The 12,199-nt window shown below is 43.5% G+C and overlaps 1 protein-coding gene across 1 annotated transcript; it reads right to left on the bottom strand.

Moving 5' to 3' along the window:
* Positions 1-1,464: 1,464 nt before the first annotated feature.
* LOC147455585 (uncharacterized) lies at positions 1,465-7,364 on the bottom strand. Its single transcript, XM_086514332.1, has 2 exons — positions 5,454-7,364; positions 1,465-3,415 (listed from the first exon to the last, which is right to left on the bottom strand). The coding sequence occupies exons 1-2, from the start codon at positions 6,018-6,020 to the stop codon at positions 1,982-1,984; spliced, it is 2,001 nt and encodes a 666-aa protein (XP_086370458.1). The 5' UTR covers positions 6,021-7,364; the 3' UTR covers positions 1,465-1,981.
* Between the last annotated feature and the right edge of the window lie 4,835 nt (positions 7,365-12,199).

Here is a 12,199-nt window from a genome sequence, read left to right as displayed (position 1 = left end):
ATGTATCTAATAAAGGTTAAGATTCCAAAATCTCGAGTAACATTCAAGCTTGTCTTAAAATGCACATGTTATTGTAACCCAAAAATCCTACAAAATTTTGACATAAAAACAAGGAGAATATCAATTATATCCTTTTTTGGTTTGTGAACCTTCTCACTCACTCACTCTCTCTCTCTCACACACACACACACACACACACACACACACACATTGTTGTCGTTCTATGTTACAAACAGCTTGGAACACCTATGACACATGCACCTTCAAGAGCTCGTGTTTTAAGATGTGGTCACTCGAGCACTGGGCACCCATTATTAATTGGATGTAACTTGTACAATTATGCCAAAATTGACATAGATGCAAAAAGATTTGCAAAGTTACAAATCACAAAAATAACTGGTGCACATGTGACGATGCATGAGTCACAATTATCCTAAAAAGCAACGGTGCTTTGTGTGACCATTGCCTTAATGTTGTTGTATCCCAACTAGATTTCTAACAAAAATAAGTTTGTGTGTGTGTCTAATCTCTCTTCTTGTTATGCCTCTTACAACTTCATTGGTATAGATTTCGTTGGTGTAATGTTTAAACCCTCCTCTTGTTATGCTTTTTTACAACTTTATTGCCATGGATTTCATTGCACTTCAATCGAAAAACTACGTTCTTGAGGAAAACCTAGGTTTATGGTGCAATCCCACCACAACTTTGGAAATTATCATTAAGTTTTAATTTTTATTTTTTTTTTAAAGGAATCTACCACTTTTGGAGGAGTTCAATTTGCAAACTGAGTGAACAAATCTACAAGAGTAGAGGAGCTAGTTTAAAGGCTCCACAAAGAAAATTTACTAATTTTGGGGAATAAAGACGGACTGAATAAAACTTTTTGGATTTATGGGAGACGGAGTAAATTATACCAAGATTGGTATTTCTTGGATTTCATTTTCATGCTGTCTTGAAAAAATCAATGTTGAGAGACAAGTAAGACTTGATAATGGTACACTTTCAAAGTGACAAGCAACATTCAAAGCATAGTCCAAATTTTTGTCCCTAAATTTGGTTCGTGTTTTTTTTTTTTGTGGGAAGGGGGGGGGGGGGGGGGGGGGGGGGGGGGGGGGTTGGTTAGTGGCAGATATTCTCTAAACTGGCTGCTCTACCCTACAGGAAGGTGACTAACAAATCTGGCAGAGCAGGGTAAGATCCTTAGCTTTACAACTTCAAAGAGAGATAAGTGATTTTCCCAGGTTTACAACCACAGAATATTCCTGGATTCTAAAAACAGGCAAAGGGAAAAGGCAATAGTCCCCCTAGAACTACTGCAAAGAGGGAAATATGGAAAGATAATGCCAATTATTGGAAAGAAAATGAGAAAAACCAATTTTAGCATGTTTGGAAAATGGTCTTTCCTGGACATTGGTGATCCATCATGAGGCCAAGTTGCCAGCTCTAGGAAAGATATAGTATATGTACATGCAATCACTCTTCGCATCACCCATTCAATTCAACTAATCAAATTTGGCCAGAATTTATTCTCTTTTAACAATTTATGGACCAAATTTTTGCCCACCACAGACATTTGCTCCTACACCTTGTATGCATGGTAGGTGCATCTGTGTAGAACCATTACACTATGCAGATTTCCTTTACAAAGTGGGGGTTTAGTGTACTTGGCACATTTGCATGTGAAATGAGGTGATGTCCCCTAAATGTATGATTCCCCTTTGATAGCAGGCATGGTATGTGTAAGAATGCTAAGAGGACTACACTCACACTGTTCTTTACATGGAGAGCTTTCATTTCTTCACATATCAATCAGATGTGGCCTATGGAAGATTATACATTCAAAAGGAGGAGAGAGCTTGCCTCTTCTCAAAGACGCCCAAAACCCCCGCAATTTCTTCTGCTGTGAGTGTCTGCTGTGAGTGCAACACCCCAAATCTCTGCAATTCCTTCAGATGTAAGTGCAAGGGGGCTGCATTGTAGCCTATGGAAACTGACACATTTGAAAGGGAGAAAGAGCTTGCCTTTGCTCAAAGACACCCCAAATCTCTGCAATTTCTTCTGATGTGAGTACAAGAGGGCTAAGTTGGTTGATGCGCTTGGGCGTAGATCCTGCAGACAACATGGGCGTAGACGGAGTCGAGTGGGGTGTCGAGCCAGGCGATTTGATCTTGAATTCAAAGGATGCTTCGGATGCAACATCGGATGCCTGGCATGATGGTGTGCTGCCACCACCATGGCTTGTTTCTGTTGTTGTGCTCTTTGCCAGATTGAGAAAAGAGAGCAAGACATCTTCATCCAACTCATCTTTCTCAAGCATTAAAATGATGTCATCCACAGAAAGAGAGTTTTGTTGTTGCTTCTCGTGGTCGTCATCAGCAAGCCCTCTGAGGCAAGCATAGTAATCCCTCTGGTCCGGGGGCATAATATCAGAAATCGTGCTATGGATTTGTTTGGGACTGCCTCTGACATAAGATTTAGAGGGTATAAGATCAAACTCCTCAGAGTTTCCTGTGTACAAAAGGGCATCCCCTGTTGCCACAACAGAAAGCTCTTTAACCCTGGTTGAACCTTTCCCTCCTCTGTTATTACTCAACTCTTCTGACTCGCTTGGCCTGCACGAACTGACCCTTTCCATTTCTTCTTCTTCCTCGTCTGCTACTCTGGTTCTTAGCTGAGGCCTTTTCTGGTTTGGTGCAACCTCGTGCATTGAGACCGCATGCTTAAACTCAAAGGTTTCAGAATGATCTGAGCCGCATTCATCTTCATCTTCTTCCTCAACCACAGGTATTGGATATCTACAAGAAGACGAATACATGCTCACCATATCCATATGCTCACCTGAGTCCAACGAAGATGCTCTTGAATGCATGAGACCAAAGCTGCTTGTCACATCATCCTCCGCATCAGAACCACTATAAGCGGACACTTTACCATCATCAGCTTCAGGACAGGGGATGGAGCAAAGGGCATTTTGTGATGATAGTGCACATGATGAAAGGTATCGGTTCTTGAGGGCAAAGAAATCGGCCGTAAGGCCATGGCTCTCATGTTGAGAGAGGTCCAACAAAGCTGGCTTAAGCTCCTCTTCGACTCCAAGCAAGGCCCCATTCTGATTGTCACTATTAGAGAGTCGGTGTGGCAAGACATCCACGAGGTCCAGTCCTTCCAAGTACTTTGTGGTGCCAAAATGTGGGGGTTCTGGGATTGTCTCCAATCGAGCAGCTCTTGGGCTAAATGTAGAAGTCTCTTGAAAGGACCTTCGTCCTGGAGGACGCTTCGTCTCTGGCAGCCTAATGGTTTCGTCGCAAGAGCGAGAACGCTTGAGCTTTGCTAGTGAAGAAGGCAGCACATTGTCTGGATCATCAGCCTCTATACCAGACTCATCATCAATCGAAAGAAGCATCTCCTTGTCCTCCTTAGCATTCACATGACATCAACGAGAGCTAAAATCAGAATCAGTGCTACTGTTACAAAGCATAAGGAATTGGACAATGAAAAACTTGTAAGCTTACAAACAGAGGAATTGCAAAACCCTGTGCTGAGCAAGCTACAAGAAAGATCTTAAGTTCTGAAAAATGAGACCTTTTCCTGCGATTCAATCGCAAGTGCATTGTAACTGGCCCCCTGAAAAAAATTCATGTGCCCTAGCGACACTTTCATATATCTTATTACAATGGGAATGACAAGGTTAAAAGTCACAATGACTTTCATAAGAGGATGGCCAATTGTGACCCACTATCAACCAAGCACAATGACCGATTGCGTGACTCAATGGTTCCTCTCATACTAAGTTGAATTACTATTGCCGCACCGTTCCATCAGTAGGGTGAAACTAAACTGTCTCACAAAGGTCTTAGCCCAACTCACCTTCCCTATTGGTAGGTGAACAATCCAACCCAACTCACCTTCCCTATTGGTAGGTGATCAATCCAATACTTGGCAATCAATGCCATTCTTTATAGAAATAGGAAAACAAATGTCAACTATCTTTCGCAATGAACCGCTCTTCCAAGAAAGTTAGCCATGTGGCACTAATCAACAAGCTTTATTTATCCAATGGTCCACAATTGCTCCCAAGTGTTCAATGCTTTAGTAATGCTTATGCGAAAAAGGCCCATACAAGAGAAAGACATGACCTGAGATTTACAATATTTTATGAAGTACCATATCCTCAATATACTACCTGTAGGTGAGCAGAACTATATCCTCTTAATGCCATCAAGACACTGCCAAGTCCAGTTCCCAGCTTTCAGCACAGTAACATATAAATATGATACATCTGGATAACCAACTCGAAACACATCTATTTGTGCTTTGCCGTGGGACATAGTGCACATGAGGTGTTCATTACAAACAAAGATCCACACATTCACCACAATAATGAATGCTTGAGTGCATTTAGCCTTAAAGATAATAGATGCAACGTGTCTTCTTCAGTAAGGCATGATAGTGGTTTCTCAAAATATTGTCATTGTCTCCTTGAGAGTTCCCAATGCAATTTACTAGTTATCTCAACCTACAGGAAGGGCACGGCTACCTATCTACCCTCCAAATATTGTCTCTCGACTCTAATACGCTAACTCAAGGAACTGGTGACTCTTAAAAACAACTAGGAATTCCCAAGTGACAACAAGACATCTACGATCTATCCTCTAGCATAATAGAAAATGGAGATTTAATTATACACTTTATCAAAGCATGCAACAAGAGAGTGCTGACACAAAGTAAACTTGATTATTGAAATAGGTGAACTCTACGTGACAGCACCTTTAAATTGTGCCAAACAAGGTAATACAAATGTGGAGTACCAAGTCCATATGAATCCAAAATCACTCCCAGATTAACCCCTAAAATATGGGGTCGATCCTAGAAGTGTGAGGGTCGAAATAGGCTCCAAATACACCTCATCTGTCCTCTAGTACACCTAGGACTAAAGCACATGACTCTACGCCAACTGGGATCCATGTAGACTAAAAATGGTACACACCAAGAAGCATATAACATAAGCCAAAAGATAACATCCTCATGCAGCAAACAATATGACGCTCACAAGAAAAAATCTTCAATAGCACAAAAACAATTTTAGACATTCATAGGGTACCTATGTTCCCTGCATTGACATTTTTTAGAAGAGCAACCACTTCTGACATAAATACCACCATGGGGTTTCACAAGCTTCGCTGTGTGATTCCCACACTTATTAAATTCATAAAAAATACTCAATCATGCCCTTGGGCGGCACCCACAAAACTTCCATCCTATGAAGATAATTTAAAAACTACATCCCCTATTTCCCTCAAACTGTGGAATGCAGACATTGCAAAACTTTGCTACATTGCAAAACTTAACTTTTTTTGGTTTTCAAGGGATTCAGACTATGTTCTACATTGATGCCGGACCCTAAAAACTTATATGAAATCAGTACCTACTGAAAATGCCTTTCCAATTCTTACCTTATTACTGTCAATTGCCGGAGCAACGACAATCCCAGCTATGGGGGTCACAGTGCATCTCTTAAGAACATCTTCTCCATTGGTTGCACAGGTTTGTTGCTCCTTTGCATTTGTGGATACTTTGGGACCATCGCCATATTGGAGACTTGCAAGTTCATTTGGAAGTTTCATATTCACAAATGTTTCCTCATGGCCACCAAGCTTATCTTTCTCCATTTTCTGCACACTTGAGCCATCAGAGTCGGCCTTTTGCGTACCCTGCAATACACTTTGCTGATTGCGACCTTTCTCCTCCAAGTCGGTCTTGGCATTTTCCAGTTTCTGCGCATATATTGCTTTGGCGCTCTGGTTTTTCTTTAAAGAATGAGAATTCTGCGTATTAGTGAGCAAGGGAGCTGAGTCCTTGGACATAACTACCGCAATTTCATCGTTCGAAATGTGAACACGTAAGGGCGAGGGTGTCGTAACTACATCACTTTTGCAGCTGAGGCTGAAACTGCTGCGCGGCGACGCATTATGGGTTACAGCTGCATCGCTCTTTTTGCGCTTACTGAAGCAAGATCCCATGTGGGCAGCTCGGAAGAAAAGAGGAAAGAAAACTGAAGTGGAAAAAACCCAAGAAAAGTAAAGGGCAAACACAGAAGGTAATGTTCCAGCGCAGACTCAAGGACGAGCGAATTATGCTGGGGCTGTGGGTGCATATGAGTGTGTGTGTGTGTGTGTGTGTGTGTGTGTGTGTGTGTTAGAGAGAGAGAGAGAGAGAGAGAGAGAGAGAGAGAGAGAGAGAAACAGAGAGCGCGCGCGCGGTTGTTCACAGAGAGCGGATATACCCTTACTACAGGGATACACACAGAAATGGTGGTGAGTGAGCAAGAAAAGCTGTGGAAAAAGCAAAGGCGGCAAAGTGTTGCTGTCAAGTGGGTATAATCCGAGTGCTTTGCTTGCTTTTGCGTTAAAAAGCTGATAGTGGGCAAGAACTGATGAGACGCATGAGAGAAGGCTACAAGCTAGGATTCTGTGGGCTATGGCAGCTTGGTGGAGCCTCTACAATACAAGAGACAAATCTAGAAAATTACTCGCTCATTTCCTCTTCCCCTCCTCCTGCCTTTTGTGTAATAGAGCCAAAAAGAGACTCACGTCCTTGCCAATTTTGCAGTTTTAATGGAGACCTTCGCCAAGAGAGATTTCCTTTTCACTTGCGCTCAGAATGCAGGCCTTCCTGGTCTCCTTCTGCAAAATGCAGCTCGTCCCCTTTTTTGAACAAGATTCTTCAACGCAGAAGAGCCGCGCAAAGAAGGTAATGTACCGCAGCGACGAGGGAGAAGTGCACTGAGCTACAGCAGGCAATGGAGACAGAAAGAAGAGAGCGGGGAAGAAGCAAAATGTATATGACCTCGTGTGAGGGCAGACAATTGCGTGAGCGTGTGTATTCGCGTGTGCGTGTTTGTGTGTGTGAGAGAGACAAGAGAGAGAGTTGCGGTTCCTCGCTTTAATACAACACTCTGCCCCGGGCATCAGAGCCCAGAAGAGGAGCCCGAGTCCCCAAGAGGAAAGGACTGCACATGAATGTGGGAGTGGAAGAGCTCCAAACCGCCATTAAAACTGCAAGACGATGATTACAAGGCTAAGCACGGGCGAGCAGGAAGCAATCTTCTTGAGAAGAGCAGCGGAGAGATGGAGGGAGAGGAAGCACATCCAGAGGCTCAACTCTAGCATAGAGAGAGAGTAGAGAGAGGCGATCTACACACACACACACACACACAAAAGAGGAGGAGCCTGGAGCCTGGAGGGCGATCATAGCAAAGAACATCTAGGTAGAGTGTGTGTGTGCGCCAAAAATGTTTAATGAGGGCTAAACGGCCCTCCTGTCGAATGACGGCGTTATATTCTGCAATGTGCATTTTTCTCTCTCACGTCATCACCTCCTCCACTCACCCTCCCGCTCTTCAAAGTGCACTCCCAGAAAAGCTCATGTGCCACCCTTTCCTTTCTTTGATTATTTGACCCTCTTCCGGATATGATAGGACTGATGAGGGGAGAGTGCCTGCCCACTCCCCTCTCTGCTTATAATAGGCCTAGCACCACACGTACATACAATTTGTTGGCCTCCCCAACACCCACAAGGGCGATTGCCCACTTTCCCCCACACTTCAACACACACACACACACAATCCATCGAATTGTCGATGCCTTGCTTCTACGACTCATGTCACACATGTCCGTCCAGATGTGTGTGCAAATGACCAGGGCAAACATGATTTTCTCTACTAGATGTTTGCAAGTGGGTAAAGTACACTAGGAAACTCTCATAGTCCATCTTGAATTGAAGGGATCGACGCCTCTACGTTGATACACTTTGTGAATTTGCAAGCGAAAAGATAGTTCCTCTTGGGTGTGTCACGACGGGGTCCACCACCGATCGCCCCCTCCAATCATCCTATCCAATTGCCCTATTGCGACAACTTGAAAGTGTTGCGTATGTAGGAGGTGAGTGTGTTGCCCCTCTTAGTGTGACGATTTGACATCCAAGATTCTCCCTTAACCTCATAGGCACCCCCTAATCATCAATCCCTCAACTTATGATCTGTGTCACTTATAGATGAGGCTCACCCATTGCAGACATGCAGTGGGCAGACAAATCTTGAAGCATGAAAACGTTCCTTAAGAGTCAAAGGTCTCTTGCGACATGGTCTAATCTTCAACAAAATGTAGGCCTGGCCCGGACTCTGCACCTTTGGTCATATTCATGCCACATGGAAAAATTAATGTTGGCAAACTTTCTTCTCTTCTTCCTCTTTTAATAGGGGCATTAAGTAGGCATCCTCTTGTGCAGGCCATTGTGACTTTCTCGTTGACACTTGTTGATCTATCACACCAAAAGAATTAAATCAATAAAAAACAAAGAGTGTTTAAGGCTCGGTCTCGTGGATCTTAAGCTAATACAAGAGCAAAGTGTGTTTACGGCTCTTAAGGTGAGTCATCTCAGTCGAGTTAAGGTGGCCAATCCATCATTTGGATTAGGGGAACAGCCCCTAAGGGTTACATGTCATATGAGCTGTCAAGGGAGTTTGAACCCAAGACCTTCGACACAAGGGGCTCTTGCTTTACCTCCGGGGGTTGGCTGTGTGTTGTAATCTCAAAGTTCTGCTGTCTCCAAAAAAAAAAAAGTGTGTTTACGGCTCGATTTTGATAGATGTCAATGTTCGGGGAAGTGTGTGTCAGCTTATAATCATGCCGCCTAGAAATTCAAAAAAGTTGCTTGGGCAAGAGGAAAGGAAAAATCTTGCATAGGTTTTGAGAAAAATAGTATAAACTAGCTTAGTTTTTTAAAATTCCTTTTAGACCATTTCATAAAAAGGAATTGTGTTGGCTATGATCGATGCCTCCATCCTTGGCCCAATTGATTTCTCCTAGGGTACGCATACGAGTCATGGGACAAGTCCCAGTGAATGGACCGGTCTACCCCCAATTCTAATTATGCGTGAGCACACTTCTTAGACAACTCAATGTGGGTCGTTGGATGGTTAGATCAATTGGGAATGAGTTGAGCTCTCGGATTCGTGCTCGATTCGTGCTGGCATCAAAGTAGTAAAAATGGACCTAGGCAATTGTGCAACTCGCCCTTCTTTCTTTTACAGGTGACGGCATGATTACATCAGATCTCCCGTTGTGAAAGCATCAATAATTATGTCGTAGGTAGGTCCTTCTTGCCCAACCCAATCGTGTCCTCCTTGCTCAAAATGGAGCAACTAAGACTCAATCCGTCCGACTAGATGTTAAAGGTGCTTAATATGGCCCCTTTACCCTATAGCTCACCATCTTGTCATTACTTAAAGGCACACAAGCCCAAGAAAAGACACCACATTCTTTGCCATTTTCTATGCAGCTTCATCTATTGCCTAGCTTTTTAAGATCTAGACATTCCATCTACCTCCATTCTCCATTTGGATGTTTGACTATGATAGTGAGCTAGAGGCAATCTCAACAAAATTATTGGAGAGCAATTGCATGTAACCTAGAGCCTAGTCGCGTACGCCTGCTCAACAGCATTCCAACCCGGTCATTCGGTTGATGAGACGTGTCATCATTGGCTGCAACGGGCTAGTCAAATTGGTAAAGCAAAGGTTGAAAAAACCAAAGAGCGCATTCAGCAGGGCGGCTGCTCTACAAAGTGGAGAATCATGGTGTTTACAAGGCAATCTTCGTGTTCACGAGAGAATTCAAGCAGGTTTCGAGAGAATTAAATAGATGTGACTCAACTTTCTCTCTCTACTTTTACCTGCTGGCAACCGGTTAACGAGCAGGATATCGCGCCATGCGATCGGGCTCCTAGCCTTTAGAGTCCCATCTTGCACGCCTCTCATTGTGCATAGAGGGCATACCTTGGCACTAAGTAACACCCATCTTTGATGCGGAGTGGAGTAATGGGATCGACGGTCCGGGTTGAGGGGCGAGATCTCAAAGTGCACTAAACACAGCCGTGCAAAAAGCTAGGCGACATTAAACTTGGTCAACGAGAAAAACGAGACACGCTATCGGGATTTGAAACGATGTCCTTACAGTTCGGATTTACGGTCACATGGACTAACCACCTCATCCACGCACGTATCATGTATGCACAAATGTTTTTATGACCTTATATTGTGAGGTGACATGCATTCCCCAGGTTGTCCAAGTTTAGTACCCGTCCAAGTTTAGTTTTTTATTTGACTACTGTGACTGCGATCTTTTGTGCTTGAACTCCCCCACCCTTGATCTCCCCTCTCAGGACCACGTGGCACGGGCATGGGAGGGTGGGATCTACGACGAGGACATTGTGGGCCGTAGATCCCAAATGCGGGTACCTTAGATTACAAAAGTAATCTATGGTAAAAAGTAATCTAGGGTACCCGCATTTTGGAAGTAATCTAAGGTACCCCCATTTTGGGGCGTCCGGTTTGACCCCGGGATCTCACGCATGAGAGACACCTACCCTAACCACTACGCCATGCGTGCGTTGTGAAACGTAGGGGCCCTAATTTACTTAAAACATGTAAATTAGGGACGGGCATCGAAAGTAAATTAGGATACCGTAGATTACTTTTTATTATAAAAAGTAATCTAGGATACCTTAATTTACTTTCGACGTCGCCACTGGGACTACGGTCCATAATGCCCCCACCGTAAATCCCACCCTCCCATGTGAGTGCCACTTGGTCTTGAGGGCCCCCTCCCCTCTCTTGTTAAATATAAGGTGTTATACTTAGCTGTGAAGCTCCCAAAGCATAAGAAGTGTTAAATCATGCCTACCTTTGATAAATAAGCAACAAGAACCGATCATAGTGTTTGAATGTGTGTGTGTGTGTGTGTGTGTGTGTGTGTGAGAGAGAGAGAGAGGTGTTAAAGGAATGAGTGCAAAGTCTAATGATTAGTGTTGGTTTTCTCAAGCTCACAATTTAACATTAAGAAACCAACAATTGAAGGAGTACGAGCGGAAGTGCGACGCGAGAGAGAGCGTGAGAAGAAGAGCACGACGATATGGTGAACTCGCTCTACTGTAATGTGTAGAGCATAGTGAGTTCTTATTAGGTTTTTACAAAAGAATATGTGTACATACCTGGCGGCCCGCCCACTTACCTGGGCGACCACATTGGGCTTTATACCCCGACAACCTCCCACTTAAAGTCCAATGTGGTACTTTAAGTGTGAGAGAAGCTACTATACAAGCTAATATACAAGAGATGTAGAGAAGTGATGTACTACCCTACACTTAACTGCTTTCGAAAATGCGCAAAGCTCTCTGTGGGAAGTCCTTTTGTAAGTAGATCGGCAGGATTTTCTATGGTGTGAACTTTGACAAGCTGAAGTTGCTTATCCTCAAGCATTTCCCTGATGAAATGATGCTTCACATCCACATGCTTTGTCTTTGAGTGATAAACTGGATTGCGAGCCAATTGTATAGCACTTTGACTATCACAATATAACACAGGCATCTCTTCTTTGATTCCCAAATCTGTTACTAATCGATTAAGCCAAATTGATTCTTTGCATGCCTCTGATGCTGCAACATATTCAGCCTCTGTAGTAGACTGAGTAACACAATCTTGTAATCTAGAACGCCATGATACTGCTCCACCAGCCAATGTAAAGACATACCCTGACGTAGACCTTCGGTTGTCTAAGTCACCTGCATAATCTGAGTCTGTAAAACCCTTTACACTTAGCTCCTGACTCCCATAGCATATACGCATACTCTTTGTAGCTTTCAGGTATCTCAATATTCCTTTCACTGCCTCCCAATGTTTCTTGCCTGGGTTTGACATGTATCGACTTACTACTCCCACTGCAAATGCAATGTCTGGGCGAGTAGCAATCATTGCATACATCAAACTACCCACTGCAGACGCATATGGAATCTTATCCATTTCAGCCTTTTCTTCCTCAGACACAGGACAATCTTGTTTGCTAAGTTTCACATATGGTGGCAATGGAACACTCAGTGCCTTTCCCTTCTCCATATTGAAACGTTGCAAAACCTTGTCAATATACTCTGTTTGAGATAACCAAATCAACTTCTTTGATCTGTCTCTCTCAATGCGCATACCAAGTATATGACTTGCCTCACCCATGTCTTTCATGTCAAACGATTTTGCCATCTTTGACTTCCAAGCTGAAATTTCTTCCAAGTGCTTGCCAGCAATCAACATGTCATCCACATGCAAAATAAGGATCAGCCAACTACCATCCTTAGCCTTCTTTGCATATAG

This window comes from Adiantum capillus-veneris, chromosome 6, assembly GCF_014529385.1.
Source record: "Adiantum capillus-veneris isolate H3 chromosome 6, ASM1452938v2, whole genome shotgun sequence".
Lineage (NCBI taxonomy): Eukaryota > Viridiplantae > Streptophyta > Polypodiopsida > Polypodiales > Pteridaceae > Adiantum > Adiantum capillus-veneris.
The sequence above is the reverse complement of the archived record's forward strand: the minus strand, read 5'-3'. Positions and strand labels throughout refer to the sequence as shown.